Here is a 17449-nt window from a genome sequence, read left to right as displayed (position 1 = left end):
ATTATGCAAAAACTCATCATAAAAATAAATATCTCAGAGAAGGTGTTGTGTATTATCACTGACAGCATTGGAGAGGCACTGCTGCTACTGACCCTTCTGGAGACACATAAAACACACCAGCAGCAGACTTCCAAGGGGAAATGCCCACAGACAACAGGTATATTTTGGCACCTATACAATGCATTTATGGCTATTGCCTCCCACTGGAAATAACAAAAATCATTTAAGCAGTATACAAGCTATCAGCTGTCATTGAATTGTATTGCAAGGATGATCTCTAACCCTTAAAAGATTGACTTTTTATTTTGAGCAATGGTTTATAACTTGTAGGTCAGTACAGCTGATGTTTTTCACAATATGCAGATGATCAGCATCTCAAGGAGACTCAAAATGAAATATTATTAACAATTTATGATTATTTCCATGCAGATACTGAATGACTAATTCCTATCATATTTTTCTGCAGTTGCAGGAGGGAGTGTTTCTGCACCTGTTTCTTTTTTCTCCTGCAAATCTAATAATCAGTAACATTGTACTCAGCCAGCTATGTACTCAGCCAGATCCATTAGTATATTTCATGCATTTAAAGACTGACAAAATGTGAAGTCATATAGCCACAATATAATGCCACAGTGATACCAAGAAAAGTGGTCACCAAGCAGACAAAGCTTCACAATCTTGGATTTTGTTGCAATAACCCACTACATTAAAGCCAATATTGGATATTAACATACAAATTAGAGCACCTCATTAATGAAATAAAGCAAAAGTTTGGAAAAATGTGAGCTGTTTCCACAGATCCTTTTAAGAGCCTGTTGTTAATTAGAAATTTATGGAAAACTGATTAGCTTATGTTATCACACAGAGAATAAGTCATCTTAGCATTTTGAGAACAGAAAGTTCATTTTTTCATTAGTCATAAATCCCTATATTTTGTTCCTACACCTCTATTGAACTGTCTGCCTTGGGTCTGAATGAAATATAATTTGTGTTTTGGCAACACAATTATTTGAAGGCATCAACAAACAAAATCAAACATTGCAAATAGTTCCAATTCTACCACAGCAGCTCTGTCAACCCGCCTAATAGAGTAATAATTATTCATTCACGTATTTATAGCCCAAGCATGGCTGTTCAAAGCCTTTATGCACTATTTTCCTCATCTGTTTCCTGAAAATGGTAGATTTAAAGCATGTACATACATATACATACACATATGTGTATGCATATTCATACACATTTACTTCACAAAAGGCCACCCACATGGTTTGTCAAATTTAAGTGGAGAAATAAGTAGGTAAGGGAGATGTGATGACCCAGCAGCATCACTGATCACTGAGGCCACCCAAAATGTTTCACTGACAGATTTCCTAATGATTTGCTAAATTCTGACTGTATCAATGGGAATGTTGTAAGCCACATTTCTATGTTAAAATGCCTCAGCTATTTCAGAAGATATAGCTAGGGAAAAAAAGGTGGGTTAACTCATAGCAAAAAAAAGAAAATAGCCAATTACTTTTTTCATTAAGAAGACCTCAACCAGCCTACTTTGCAGCTAAAATATTCCAAGGAGCTTTCCAGAGCGTCAGGAATTTGTGTTATAATTAGCATAGGCTAATTGCCAAGTTGGTGGAAAGGGGAATCTCAATCCATCCCAGTCCCACCAGTTTGATGTCAGTGCCATTAACAGAGCCTGAAGGGGGATCACATGTCAGTAGGAGATCACCTGAAAAGCAGCACCAAAGAATTCCAGAGCCTGCAGCCAGCAGTTTGGCTTTAACATGAGGCCAGCTGAAATACCTCTGTGAGGGATAAAGAAGACAGTTTCACATTTTGCCATCAGCAAGGATGGTGGGATTCAGCACACCCTCAGCCAGTTTGCTGACAGCACCAAGGTGTGTGGTGGAGGTGGCACTCCTGAGGGAAGGGATGCAATCCAGAGGGACGTGGACTGGCCCCAGGGCTGGCCCCAAACCTCATGAAGTCCAGTAAGGCCAAGAACAAGGTCCTGCATGTGGGTGAGGGCAATCCCCAGCACAAATACAGGCTGGGCAGAGAATGGATTGAGAAGGCCCTGCAGGACTTCCAGTCCCTAATGGGGGCTTAAAGGAGAGCTGGAGAGGAACATTTGAGAAGGGCATTGAGATAGGACAAGGAAGAATGGTTTAAACTGGAAAAACAATTTTAGATCAAATACTAGGAGTCAATTCTTTGCTGTGATGGTGGTGAGGCTCAGGTTGTCCAAAGAAGTTATGGATGCCTCATCCCTGGAATTGCTCAAGGCCAGGTAGGACGGGCCCTTGAGCAACCTTGTCTAGTGCAAGGTCCCCCAGACCATGGCAGGGGAGTTGAAACTAGGTGATCTTTAAGGTCCCTTTCAACCAAAACCATTCTGTACTTCTATGATTTTTATAAACTTTCGAAGTTGTGCACTCCAAAAGCATTCATTTCTAAACTAGTTCTCTCATAGGTTCAATCTCAGTCAGGTGTTCTTGATCCTAGAGTTTCATGACTAAGGCTGCCTCCCTAACCCTTTATGGCAGGTGAAGGTTTTTTAGTGTCTGGCTTCCCAGGAGGGCACATGGAAGTGGTCTTGTCCCAGCAGTAGCAGGTGATGATGTACCAAGAAGAGCCAGTGGCCATACAGGAAACATCTAATTTGGGGATTGAACTGATGGACAAAGCTGCAGATGAAGAGAAGCCATGGCGGGAGCCTTTAAGAGTGAGGCAAAAAAAGAGACAAGAATTAGGATGAGTGAAAAAAAGTGGGGGCTTTTGCCTCATCAGAAAGTTACTGCTAGGTATGGAAGCCAGCAGGCCTTTTTCAGAGAAACGCCCTCTCCTAAAATGTGTCAAATTGAGCTGGAAGAACAGCATCTCTGTGTTGCTATACTGTCATAAAATGGGTATTAACTTCCCTGCTTACAGGTGTCCTCATCTTCCTCCCTTTTCTGCTTCATGGACATTCCCAGCCTCCTTACATTCTCATGTGCTCTGTTGGCATCTGTGTCTGCACTGCAGAGCTGTTGGTCCAGTCCCTGCAAAACACCCCAGCTGGTGGGATGCATGCTTCCATAGGACCCTGCTTGTCAGCCAGGGAGTTATACTGAAAATATTCATTAACTGAACATTATTCAGTCCCTGCAGCAGTTTTACACTATTTAATGCTGTGGTCATGGATAGTTCTGGTAACTCCAGGAATAGAACCACCACCCCCTCACAGAAAATGGATTGTTTGACATCTTTATTAGCTTCACCCCTTGTTCTGTGGAGATGACAGCCAGTTACCTACTCTGGCATGACTGGGAGGAAAGTAGGTAGAAGGAAAGCACAGCTGACAGCATCTTGCAAGCCTGTGATGCTAAATCAGCATCAGAGCCACGTGCCCTCTCGATGAGGACGGGATGTAGAGGTAGAGTCGTGACAGTATGTTCTGAGGTGTCCCTGTGGTTCTCCCAGCTTGCTCTCTCAATGTTTCATCTCAGGTTATTAGTATTTATAAAAGCATGCCCTTAAAATAGCTTCATGGTGTTAATAGAAGCAAAAATAGCAGTTCCTGCACTTAAGTTGTTCGTAGCGGGGTAAAATAGGGCTAAATTGGGCAAGAACAGCAATCATAATAGCAGAACCCAGTTTAGGGGTGACTTTCAAATCCCCTTCATGTCTTAAAAATCACTGACTTTAAGCCAAAATTTAGACCTTTCTTTGCTGCTTTACAGAAAACCCTTCTCCCTTTAAGAGGTGTAAGATTTGGGGTGGCTTTTGCTTAAAGACTGCTTGAATCTACTCTCTAAGTCTTCCACTCAGAAGTGGAGCAGCCACAAAATTCTCCAACTTCTAAAAACACATTTCAGAAAAATCTTTCAGATTTTCATTTGAAATGTGTAAAATAGACATGTGGACTGTAAAATAGATCCTGTTGTGGGATGACCCCAGGTGCCCACCAAAGCTGCCCTGTCACTTCCCTTCTCAACTGGACAGGGAGGGGAGAGAAAATATTTTGAAAGATCAATCGCCATCATGAGCCAAACAGACCTCTCTTGGGGAAATCAGTTTATCACCAATAAAATCAGAGTAGAATAATGAGAAAATAAAATCTAAGCCTTAAAACTCCTTCCCACCACCTCTCCCTCCTTCACTCTGATCTATCTCCTCCCCTCACGTGCCTCAGGAGGATGGGAATGGGGGCTGTGGTCAGTTCATCACTGATTTATTGTCTGTGCCACTCCCTCCTCCCCAGAGGGAGGACTCTTCATGCTCCCTGCTCCAGTGTGGAGTCCGTCCCCTGGGACTCAGTAGGGGCACGACTCTCCCACCATGGCCTGAACCTGCTCGTGCTGCAGCTCCTGGGGCACCTCCTGCCCCTCCTTCTGCCCTGACCTTGGCATCTGTGCAATGGCTTCTCGCACAGATTCTCTCTTCAGCTGCAGTTTCAGAGAGAACTGAAAAGAAAAATTATTCACCATCTATAGAATATGCAGAGGGAAGCATAAGAGGCATTGCATTTATTTTCCTAATTTTTAAGAAAATTATTTCTTAAATAGGCACAGCAGTCTGCATGTGTCTATTCCAGGCACAGTGGATCAATGACCATCTGGCACCAAAACTCATAAACTGTTAGCTGCTCTTCTCTAGATAGTGTTGACCATGCTTCACTGAGAAATCCATGTCTTTTTCTTATTTTTCAAATTCTTTGTATTTCTGTAAGTAGATTATTGCCAGATGAGGCACAGACAATATTCAAAGTAACATATTGCATGTTCTAGGACAAGACAAGGAAACACAGACTATTACCAGTGTGTCCAAATTCCAGCCTCACTTGACACTGGAGTCAGTCTCAATCACATCAGTGAAATACAAATGAAGCTCTGGAGAAAGAAGAGAAAAATTAGTTACTTTATCATGCCTTGGCATAATTAAAAGTAGTTTTAAAAATTGATAATCTGAAAAACTTTATCATCAGGTTGTTTGAGACTGATATTTTTCCTGTAGTAAACTACTAATTGTCTGGAGTGACTATGCAATATATTTTTTTAATAGGCTGGTTTCTTATTTGCAATACCTTAGTATTTCTTACAACTGTTGTTTCAGAAAGGAAGTCTTACAGTAACAGAACTGAGAGCTTTTCCATTTTGTTTCCTCTAAAATTTGCAGTTGCTTTAGACAAAAATGTTTGTCTGTTTTGCTGATTTCTTATTTGCCAATGCTAAAACAATATCCTGTGTAAACTGCAGAGGCTGACAAATCAATTTTTGTGGTTTAATATCAGGCAAATAAATCTTACCATTACTAATTATTTTTTGACCTTGCATAAGAGAATAGGATTAGACTGACTACAACTGACACTGATTATATGAGACAGGATGTTATTAAATCCCTTTGGGGAGCTTTTGAAAGATCCACCACATTTAGAGAAGAGAGCTTTTCTCTGTCTTAGCTCATTTATGGAGCAATTACATGTGACTTACTACAAAAACGATGACAGGAAACACACTGAACAAACAGCTAAAGTGGAATTTACACCACTCCCATCTCTGTTAAAACATCTCACTGCCTTAAAAAATTTTATCAAGGTTACCTATAGCAAAGCCATTTTCTATATATCAGGAAAAGGTGTGAGATATATTGGATTAAGACCACATGGAGGAAAACTTGTAATGGATATGAAGGCAGCAGAGATTTCTCAGTGCTCAAATGGCTTCTTTGCATCAGGAGCCCAAATTTAATTAATTTTGCAGGCTTGAAGAGCCTAATGTTTTCATTTAAGCCATCTCAGGATTTTCAAGTTTTGTTTTTCACTAGAACACTCCTATAGAGGGTTTCTTAGTGGAGTGCAGAGAAATAAGCAAAATGTACTGACTTGGAAAACCTCTGCTCATTCTGGAAAAACCTGTGGCTAAACTTCCTGTTTTGTTTGATTGGAATTCTTTTTTTCACTATTAAGATTGCTCAGGTGATTTTTAGGAGTAGTTTACAATTTTGTACCTAAAAGTATGTGAATACAAAATGGAGAGCTAGGTAAAGACCATTTCCATAACTGTTTTTCTACAACTGACTGTTTTCCTAATATCCATAGCTGAGAATGAAAATGCACAGTTAAGTGCTACAGAACTGTGTGTATTAAATGTGTACACACTTATTGATTATGACATTTACAGTTTGAAAACATTAAAAAAGCTGTTAAAAATGTATAATCCAAAGTCATACTGACAGTTCACTGCAGAACCAACAGTACTGAGGTGTTATATTGCAAAGATTTATTCTCACCTCTGGTTTGATTTCAAAGTTGATATTGCTGTAAATTCATGTGAGGACAACACTTAATACTTAAGACCTAACCTTTTTTTTTTTGTCTTCCTTGTGTGTCTTCACATACTAAATCCAAGTCCAATATGGAAGAAGTTAAAAGATACTTAATTTTTTTTTCCTTAGGTACAGCTCAGTGGTGTAACTAAAGCAACATGCTGGCATTCACTTACAGCTTTTCCTCAGGGTGTCTCAAAGACCATCATCTTGCTGCCAGCAGTCCTTGACATGAAGCCAAGCCCAAAGCAGACTTAGAGCAGTGGCAAGAGCCTCAGCAGGGTTATCCTTTCCCATGAACACTAAGATTCTCTGCTGCTCTCTGCAGCACTCCTGAAATATGTCATGTATGTAAAGGTGTGTTCATCTTTACATGTGTTAACCAGAAGGTCCCTACTTTGCAGTAACCAATGCTAATTGATGGATAATACTGGAGGGTAGGATTTTCTGCATGTGCAGTGATAGCTGACCACAGGGAAAGTTTATGCAAAGATTCTGCTTCATAAATATAGATATGGTTGCGTCAGGAAAAACTGATTTTTACTGAGTTTGTCCTCCAAGGAATGTTATGTTGTATTTCTAATATTGAAAATGAATAAAGCAATACTGTATAAGGTGTTCTGCATGGCCAAGTATTGTAGTCCTTACTCAGAATTTACTCAGGAAAAACCACCTTTGACCTCAGTGAGGATTTGCTTGACTAAGGACTGCACAGACTGTTGTGAATCTTACCAGCATTGCTTGATGCTAATGTTGGGCAACAGTTCTCATTGCTAATTTGCCTGCCTCGTCCTTCTCCTGGGCTCAGGATCTGCTTTTGCTGTGTGTTATTCATAGCTTCTCTTGCTACTTCAGATTGCTTCTCTTTGTGCTTTTCTTTCCCAGCAAATGTTTTGCAGCTATTGTTCTGCTGCTGGTAGATGAGCACAGAACCTGGTATACAGGACTTGAACCTCAGCCCAGATTCAATTAACACTGTTTAAAATGTTCTCACTATGCTGCTCAGAAGAAATTTTGATGACCCTCTTTCAGTGAAGCACAAATTTGTTTAAGCTGATGTTTTCAGAATGCAAAAATATAAGGGCTTGATTCACAAATCTTAAGACCAAATGCTTCTGCAGTGAAATAGATGGAGTAGCACCCATTTAGAGCCATCAAAAGGTCAATTGTAAATGCTTATTCTGCCCTACAAAATTCAGCCAAGTTACTAAATATGTGTGCTGTAGCATCACTCTGTTTTGTAATTTTAACACTGCTTTAAAGTAAGATATCCTGAACAATAATTAGTACCAAATTATGCCATAGCCTTCTGATACAAAGCAAATCTAGCTGGGTTATCACTCTTATGTCTTATGAGCCATACCTAGCCATGGTTTATCCTCTATTCATGCTACAGGGTACGAAATTCCTGGGTGCCAACCTGCCTATGGCAACCTAGAATTCTCCAGGGCAGGCTCGCAAAATCTTCACCTACTCTCTGGGACAGGTAACTAATAAGTGATGTTTTGTGAGTTATGCTTTCTTTCTAACTTTCTGATGTCCGTAAAAATGTTTCATTTCTTCATGTTAGTCTGTGCTCTCTCATTGTTCAGCTCCACTGTGTTTTCTGGATTAGGGATATAACAGCAGACCTGTTTGTTATAGTGCTCTAGATGCTTGCCTCAGCCAAGCCTGTAATAATTGTTACTAACATGCAAAAAACCTGAAAACTGTTTAAGAAGCTGCAAAATCCACAGCTGCCTGCTACCAGTGAATCTCTTTTTCTGATGGAGTAGTTTGACAATGCAGGTGCATTACATTTCGCTGTTATCTGGGCAGTTCACCCTCCTTTCTTAATTGCTGGTATGTATATATATTCTCTTTCCTTTATCAGGTTTACATTAATCTTGAATCTCCTGAACTAAGAATTTTTCAATGCTATAGGTACAGTACACTGAAAGGATGGGGGAGTTACGACTGATTCTGGTTTACATTTCTATGCAGCATGTAGTATAAGTAATGACTCAGTTTTCTGTATTCTGCTTAAGTTATTTTCTACTTTTCTCCTGAATTCACTGTATATTCTTTTTGCTTGACTTTATTTCAAGTGGCAGGTATGTAGAAGAAATTCATTCACTAGTCCTATACCTTTCAATGACATATGAAATACTGTAATATATTTCAAAGTAAAAAAGTGATTAGGTTAAAAAAATAAAGACAGAGTAAGCTTCAGATTGGTTCCTGCAGTCTATTGATTTTCTCTAAATATAAGATGATAATGTGTGAGACATTTCATCTAAGGAGTGCTGATAGTGTAAGAAAGACATGAGTGAGATTCTTTTTGATTTTTTTTTCACACAGTCTACACTCTGTGTAGTAAAAAAACCCCAGCAATCTTGGAAAAGTGGTTTGAATTCCTGCTTTTCATTCCCCTGGGATTCTGCAGGTACACTCTACTCTTGCCTGGGTTTAGAAGATCTTAATGCAAAAATAGCTTTGCTCTGCTGCTTGTTCTTGCTAAAATCAAGAGATGACCAGGGAAGTGAAACAAAATCCAGGCATATCAAACTCCTTTACAAAATGTTCAACCCTAATTCCAACTTGGTTGAATATTTGGAAGTCTTTTAAAATCAGAAGAACTTCACACATCCATGGTGTAATCACTGAGTTCAATCTTACATTCTGTTTTAAAATGGATGTCTACATGGAATTTCTGAGTGTTGGGATGATATTTAGTTGTCCTTCCATAGGCCTCACTAAAAATATAATTTTTTTCCTACAGCCACAGTTTACTTATAGTTTTACTTATGAAATAAAAAAAGCTTACTCTTGTAGAGGACAATATCACAGTTTATGTTCAAGTGTAATACAACTTAAAATGCACAAATCCAAACTTTTAGCTCAACCTATTTACCCATTTCATTAAAAAATAAAAATTAATTGCCATTGAAAGACAATTTTCATTTTCCTACATGCTTTTTGAAAAGCTCACAAGGATCTAAATTTTTAGGGACATTTTTGTATTTCCTGAAAGCTGGCTTGTTTCTTTCCTCTAGAGTAACTCAGATCTTAATATCAGTGTTTCAACATATCCAGACTGTAAAACAATATCTGGAAACTTGCTTTCTAGTTATATTGAAAAATATCACCTTACTGAAGGAACTAATAAAAATCCCAAACATTTGTTTGGTACAATGAAAAATAGTGAGTATGACAAGTGTCAGTATTTACAAAATGAGGATAGGTTCTATTTTATCCAGCCTGATGCACCTTAACCTTTAAAAACTAATGAGAAAGCAGTAACAGTATCAGCAAGAGATTTCTAATAAAAACCTAAGTTTTGATTGACCCAGAATGCTATAGTTCACTTATAACATGCCAAAAAAAAAACCATAAAAATGATGGCCTGTGTTTATATAATCCACATCTCAAGGCACAAGAGGAATTTTTGGGAAATCTGGAGTAGTGAATCTGCTTCCTCACTCTGTACAGGTCCTTGAGGTGCAATATCTGCCAGGGAGTGGAATCAAAGGGCTCCTGGGTCCCCTCTGAAGGAGCACATTGTGCAGTGCTTTTCACAGGAAGAGTGTGAGCAGCTTTTCCATGAACACCTGCTGGCTGAATTTGACCCTCCAAATCGGCAGAGAGATCTTTCATTTGCTGGCTCACTCCAAAAACAACCCAAGAGCCAGTGTCAAGGTGCAGGGCTGGTAACAAGACTTTGGAGGAACGCAGTCCTGTTCCAACTTTCTCTGTTCTCCTTTCCCATACAGCCACAAAAAATAAAGGTGACAAACCATAGTCTTATGCTGAAAAGCCAGAGCAGCCAGGGGAGCAGGATAAAATACTGAACTAATAAATTATGACATTCAGCTGGGAGGGAAGTTGTGTGAAATGATGGCACAACATGCTGAGCCATGGGGAACTTGCTAGAGGTGAACTCATTTATACTCCTGCAGAGTAGAAGACTTCTCAGTTAACAAGTCCCAAAATAGTGTGCTGCAGTATAAAACAAAGTAGGGCTTGAAATAATTAGCCACAGATGACAGATGGCAACTCCTTTCTCTTTCTTTCCTTCTTTTCTTTTGCTAATATCAAGTTGATCAAAGAGCTGAGGATCATTTGTTATTGTAGGAAAACTAAAAATATCTTGAAATATTCAGGCAAAATAAGTTCATTCAGGTACGAGCCAGTAGCTCTCATTGTTCAACACTTTGTACATGAGTCTATGTGTAGTAATAGTTTCCCTCAGGATCTGAATTACATGTGCACAGCTGAGAATTTGGGTGTGTCCTGGCTTAGGAGTATTATCTAATCAATCTATTAAATCAAATTGCTAATTTATTTAATGTAATTGCTTGCCTGTGTTAAAAAACCAATGATCTATTGCACTGCCAGAAAGGTCTCCAGAAAAGTGCCCAGGGCTCACCTCTCTGGCAGGACACTTGGGCAATGTCACAGAGTGACTGTGTGTGAGGAGACAAGTGCCAGGGAGCAGAGGCTGCAGCAGAGCTGGCTGCACCCATCACCTCTGCAGGTGTCTGCAGGGGCAGCATTTCCTCCTGGGCTCTTTAGCAGTAATATCTGGCAAGGATGGGCACTGTTCTAAAGGCAAGCACCTGTGGATTCAAGATAGAGACACAGCAGGAGCTTCTGTCTGGCATGACTTCTGTCACAAAAGAGGATCAGAACACAACTGTAACAGATATAGTCAAGAGGAGAATTCAGTAATTTGCTCAAATAATGTAATATGCACTGCTCATAAAGGAAAAAAGCCATAACATCTCCAGTCCCAGTAGTAATTCCGTCTGACTGGTTCATGAGCCAGAAGAGTATATTTGATTTTTTCAGCTGCTTAGCATAACCTTTCTGATGAAAGTGTTAAGCCAAATGAGTCCCTTGAGCAAGACAAAGATGAATTTCAAATCAGAGGAAAGAGAAAAGGATTGGGGAAGGAAGGAAACAGTGTAGATGAGAGCAGAGATTATAACCTCTGTCCGTTAACCTGTGTCTGGGTGTTTTATACCAAATAAAATAGGAACAAAATTCTATCCCTACTGCTAAAGCACATTTCTCCAGTATTCCCCTACCACACTTCCAACCTCAGTCCTTTAATAGAAAGAGTAAGATCAATTTCAAATTGCTTCTGGCCAGTGGGCTTCACCCATTCTCATTACATTCCTATTACACATAAAGTGCACAATTCAGGAGGAACCACACTTCTGTTCCAGCACAGCTTGATCCAGATGAATCGGGGAAATAAACAGACAAAAACAAAAGTGAGAAAGGTTTAATAACACAATTAAAATATAACTTTATAAGCTTGTGAGCTGATGTGGCAGGCTGCTCTCAGTAATTTCCAGAGGGAGTGCTTATCCATGACTACAAACCAAAGCAATCTAGAAGCTGGCCACTCAAAGCTGTAAGGAGAGCTACTGCAACTGAAGGCAGCCTGCTTAATCATCTGGAGAGCTCTCTTTAGCTTTCTAATCACAAATTGAAGTCTACCTCTAATTTTGCTTCCTCAATTTTTCAATACCTTACTATTTTTTTCCCCTTTCTTATCACCTCTTGGTAGTCTGGATTCCCTGGTGAGATGCAATGCAGACGGGTAGGATTCTGACAGACATTAAAAAGCAGACAACAACTGCTCAACAACTTCAAATAACTTTCCGTCTGTGCCAACCCCCCCCCTCACTGGCCTGGGTTACATCATATTTGTTGCAGTCAGCCTTTGCTGCTGGTTTTCTTACCCTTTTGAACCCTGCAACTTTACACTGCAACTCACGATTTCTGCTGCCCAAACATTTTGTGCAAACTTATCAGCCTCTGGGAAGTCAGGAAATAGCAGCTCTTACAGGGGTGAACCTTCTTCCAGACTCATGGGATCAGCAGAGTCTGGACAGAAAGCAGTGAAGATCCCTTAATCCCTAGGAAGGGTCAGGGTCATTCTGATTCTGCTCTCTTGCACGAATGCTGTCTGAAGTTTGCCACACCAGAAGTTTCCTTCCTTCTCTCCCAGTTTAACCAGCTGATTCATTTCAGATGTTCTCCAAGCACTAGGCAACATTTGAATAATGCAGAGAATATGAAACAGGGCATGAACACGAACAGAGCCCTTCATTATAGTAAGAAAATAAACATGTCCTTGCTACCTCTAGAGAACAAGCCAGAAAGCATTTATTCCTTCTGGAATCCCATGCTGGTTTTCTTCTCTTGGACCCATATTTTCCAGCTTTCCATCCCTTCATTTTCCAGCAATACAGAGAAACAAATTGAACAGACAAAACTTATTAACTTTTGTAGGATCACTTACTGAGCCTAAAGGTTTGCATTTAAGCCACTGTTACTAAGAGTTTCACCCAGAGCTGAAAACCATTAGTTTCCACTTCAAGGAGAGCCTAACAGGGGCACTAGGAGGCAACTTGGAAGAAGGCAAAGATCATAGTAACAACTTCTGCTGCTTCCACTCTTTCCCTCTGCTTTAGTCACCTTTGAATTTGGGCACAAGGCTCCTGCTGTTTTGCTGTGCTCTGCATTCATTTCTCACATACTCAGGTATTCAACCTCAGAAGTGTCTCATAAGCAAAAATGGTCATCTCATTAACAGGAGACAGAAGCGTGTTTGGAAGATTCCAGCTCCAAATCAAGTTAGCAGAGGTATTAAATCAGTCCTCAGAGAGCTGGCTCAGCCCTCCAGTCACTGCTCAGCCCTTGCAGTGACAGTGCACATCCTGGTTTGTAAACCCACATTCTTTCTTCTCCAGGGCTGCTCTGCACCCTTGCTTAGTGCCCTGCACATTTACACACTCCCTGCTCACAGGTCTGGATCGTCATGGCTCATTTTCATTTGCCCTTGGTAGTTTTCAGTACACTGGGGGAATCAAAAATGCCTGCTGAAAAAACTTCATTTAAAATAATCAGAATACCTTTAGTGTCTATTTCTGAAAGGTGAAATTTTACTTTTGGTATTTCTATTCAACCTATTCAGAGCCTTAGGTTATGATAGCACCTTTAAATAAAGGAAAACTTGCATGCCTTTATTATGAGTACATTTTAAAAATCTTGTCACATTTCACTGACAATAATGGCATTCACTTAAGAAAACTCAGTGCTGACAGATGGTCCTCTAAGGGTTTTTTGCATGTCAACATATAACTCAATTTTCTTATCTTAATCACCTGATATTACAGTTCATACTGGATGCTCTTGTTGGATAGATGTGTCTGTGGGCTTCTGATATTTGTTACTGAGGTCACCCTTCAGCAATGGAGGACTGTCAGGTCATTATAACCAAAGCATAATGCAGTTTCATTTTGAAGAGAGATCACTCTTTTTTACCTCTTATGAATAAAACCAGTACAGTTGAGACACATTTACCATGTGATATATCTTATCAGGTCTGAATTTTTACTTGTGTGAATTATGAAAGAATGAGGTACTCATGTCCAAAGTAAAGTTGCCTTCCAATATCCAGTGATATATTTGTTTTAAAGTAGCTGTATGAGCTCTACAGGTGCCTCAAATAGGTTTTCATGCTAAGGAACAATCTCACAGCACTTGGCACTTCAACTGCTGAACATCTCTTCCTTTCCCCGCCTCCCTTCCAAATTACTCCCTTTAATTTTTCTGATAAAGGGTCCCTCTTCTCTGGTTTAAATCCTGCCAGAATGCCTGGAACCTAAGAAAAGGACTCTGTTACTTGTTTTCTGTGTCCATCAGTCATTTGGAAACTATCTGAGCTCCAGATTTGGATCACCCACACATTTGTTCTGAAACATATGTACAGGCCTTCTTTCTCATAGTCCAAACCCAGTTCAGGTTGTTTATTTTGAAAGTACGTACTGCAAAGAAAATTCAAATTATTTAATACTTGCAAAAAAACTCCCTCAAAATCTTTCAAATGTTTGTATATATATCTACAGGAAAGAGAGATCTGCCTGCAATTTGACAGGCAAACTGTTCATACTCTAAAGTTTCAAATATAAGTAATTTCTTCAAAAGTAATGGAGAAATTTGGTGGATGTGCTGTAATGAAAAAATCCTGATAGATCTTGGTATTTTTTTTTAAATAAATAGGCAAGCTGAACAAAGTCTATGTGAGCCTGAATTTACAGGAAAATGCCTATTGCAGAACGTGGATACACATTTGCATGAACAAATTTCTTCAAGTACAAATAAAACTTCTGAATAAAGAGGGCAAGAAAATTGGGATTTTCTAGTTTGACTCTGAGTCTGCAGCATTTAATCTTTTTCCCCAATAAAATTTATAATTTCAAGTCTGTAGCTGGATTCTCAGACTCTGGATCTTGACTTTGTAATTTGATCCCATCCCCCTCCTAATCAGACAAGGCAAGAGCAAGTTTAGACACCAAAACTGCAGACAAGAAAGATAGTTTTGGCATTAACCTTTTGAAACAGTGACCCTGAGCATGTAACACATAATCAAAACTTGATTAACATAGACATCCAATTACGGCTTCATTAAAAACCTTTCATTAATCTAGAAAACACTTGTAAAATGCTTTGACTTCATTTCCCAACAACTACAATTTGAAAAAACGTTGTTGAGGGGTCAGATTCAATGTCACAACTGTCATCTCAAAGCTATTCCTCCTAAGCTGGGGTTTGGGTGCCTTTCTTGCTGCATGTCTACTTTGGGCCACATGCAGACCCATTCCAGAGTCATGTCCAGCAAAGATGAGCTGGAGTGAAAAATCCTGGGTAATCCAGACTGCCAGACATGGGTCATCAAGAGCTGCTCGAGCCAAAATTCCTGGGAAGTTTCAAAATCAAGCTGTCAATGCAGCCCAACTCCATTGAGTAGTAACCCAGTATTTCTGAATAATATTTTTGAACAATATTTTTGAAATTCTGTTCAGAGTACATTATTTAAATTTTCCCCAGTTCTTCCAAACTCCTGATCCTATGAAGTGTGGTTTTTTTTAGAATGTGACACATCACAGACATGAAGCAGATCTGATAAACAATTTAGAAGCATTTAGTGGTTCATTTTTGTGGGCCCCCACGCCATCTAAGCAAACAAGAAAGGAAATACTGTTGCCTCATGTCATACACACAGAACTGAGTCAGGAAGAGGGGGAGTTATCTGATGAGATGTGATTGTCTGCGTCTGAGACGCTTGACTCGATTCCGTTTGTAAGGAACAGAAACGGAGACTTCCAGATTTGCATCAGCTCATCTAAAAGTAGGCTTCTAAAATAAGTCAGATTAATTTCATCCTGGTGGTGCCTGCTCTTGACTAAGAACAGGAGCCAGAGTTGACCAGCAGTAGGCAAGCTCAGTCTTGCCTTGACTCTCTTGAGTGGTGTAGCCTTTGTCAAAGCCATGTTCAAAACTCAGAGATCCAAAACCCAGTCCTGGTTAGTTCGTCCTTACACATTCTTTCTCCCAAGACAGGCTTTTTACCCACAAAATGCTTGTACTTAGGATTTCACAGCTGCATTAAAATGACTGTTTCACCAGCCAGAAATCAGAATATTTGACATGGGTGTTTTTCAGTATATATGGCATGGGCATCTATCTTGCCTTTGTTTCACGTTCTTTTCACTGTTAATTTCCCTCCCAAAACCATTAATCCATTTTTTTTTTCACTCACTTCAGGTGCAGTGTGAAGGAATATAATCAGTCCATTCAGAGAGACTTTCTCCAGTTCAGAAAAAAGGGTTTGCTCTGGTTTTAAACAACATTGCAGAACCATCTAAAGCCAGAGCCCTGGAGAGGCAGGGAGACATGGACAGGGCTGCTGAAGCAGTTTGGCCCATGAGGTGGAGATGTGGGGTTGCTGCAATGCTCCACCTGTGGGGCAGACCCACAGACATCACTATTAGGGCGTAAAGGTTGAGGGAGCACCCTCTTTGTGGGCCACTGAAGGGAGAAGGCTCCAGAAGTCATCTGGCCTCCAGGCAGCTGAGCAGCCCCAGCTTTGCATGCCAGCACTCCTTTGTCATCAGCCCGTCTGCCAGGCAGAGGACCTGGCAGAAGATCAGACAGGTGCAATGCAAACCTGCTTGTTTGCCAGCACACCTTCCTCAGAACAGGCCCTTATCATGTGGCATCTCAGATTGTCTGAAATCCAATGGGAATGTGTTCACCTGGAGCTTCTCCAGCCAGCACTACAGATTAACCCTGACCAGCAGCTGCAGGCTGAGATAATGTTTGTGAGCATAAATTTCTGTGCAAATATACGTTTTATCTATTTTATACTTTTTATGAATATAAACAGAGCTAATCAGCGAAAACAACACTTTGGAAAGTTTAAAGACCTGTTTTTATTAACCTTGAAAATAGCTTCCCTTGAGGGGTTTTCTTTCACCAGTCTAAATAGTTAATATTGTATTTACTGTCCTTGTTATTAAAGAAATATTTTAATGAAGCAAAGTGGGTAATGATTTGCAGACCACTGATTGTCATTGGAGCAGAATACAGAATATTAGAGATCATTAAAAGAAATAGGCAACCCCTTATGCTAAAGGTGAAATAATCTACCGGACCTTTGAGCCTGCCCTGTAGTTCCATACTCCTTAAAGCTGTCAGAGTTTCAGGAAGACCATGGAATACAGGATTTGTGTTTTCTAAGACATAGCACTACCAGAATACTTTTTGTTTGCAAATAAGTCCTGTCCTTTCTCCTGGCTGTACTTTTTTCCATTTAATTATTTTCTTAGTTTTACATATATGTAAAACTAAAGAACCATGGGGATCAACCATCCCCATGGACATAAATTATTAATCAAAATATAGTGATTTAGTAGCATTAAAAAATTGTGCAATGAACTTTTCTAATTAACTGGTATGAGAAAAGCAGAAACAAAATGCAGCTAATTTATGGAGTTGGTTGGTTGGATTGAAGAAAAGGGAAAATGCTAAATGATTGACTTTGTGACTCCATGTTTTGACTTTTTATCTTTTCCCTCCTTTCAACTCTGATTAAACTACCACTATCAAATTTACAATGATACAGAACAAAATTAAGCCCTCCTATGAAAAACTCAGATTTCCAGAACAAAAAACACAACACAGCATAAGGAATGAGAATCCAAGCGTGTCATTATGTGATAACACTGGAAGATAATGGTAAGGGGAAGGTTTCCAAAGAAAGAACATCTGTTTCATGATATATGAAAAAAACCCCCAGCAAAACAAA

General features: G+C 39.7%; 1 protein-coding gene across 5 annotated transcripts in view; it reads left to right on the top strand.

Annotated features, from left to right (window-relative positions):
* BEGAIN (brain enriched guanylate kinase associated) overlaps positions 1 to 17449 on the top strand; it is a 159667-nt gene that overhangs the window by 77660 nt on the left and 64558 nt on the right. For 3 of the 5 annotated variants that reach the window (XM_058027114.1, XM_058027113.1, XM_058027112.1), the window contains one exon: positions 7700 to 7789. The exons of the other annotated variants lie outside the window; for them this stretch is intronic. In XM_058027114.1, the coding sequence (XP_057883097.1) occupies positions 7700 to 7789 (90 nt within the window). The remainder of the gene's footprint in view (positions 1 to 7699; positions 7790 to 17449) is intronic. 5 annotated transcript variants of the gene reach the window in all.

The sequence above is a fragment of the Melospiza georgiana genome, chromosome 6, assembly GCF_028018845.1.
Source record: "Melospiza georgiana isolate bMelGeo1 chromosome 6, bMelGeo1.pri, whole genome shotgun sequence".
NCBI lineage: Eukaryota > Metazoa > Chordata > Aves > Passeriformes > Passerellidae > Melospiza > Melospiza georgiana.
This window is presented reverse-complemented; position numbering and strand designations above follow the sequence as displayed.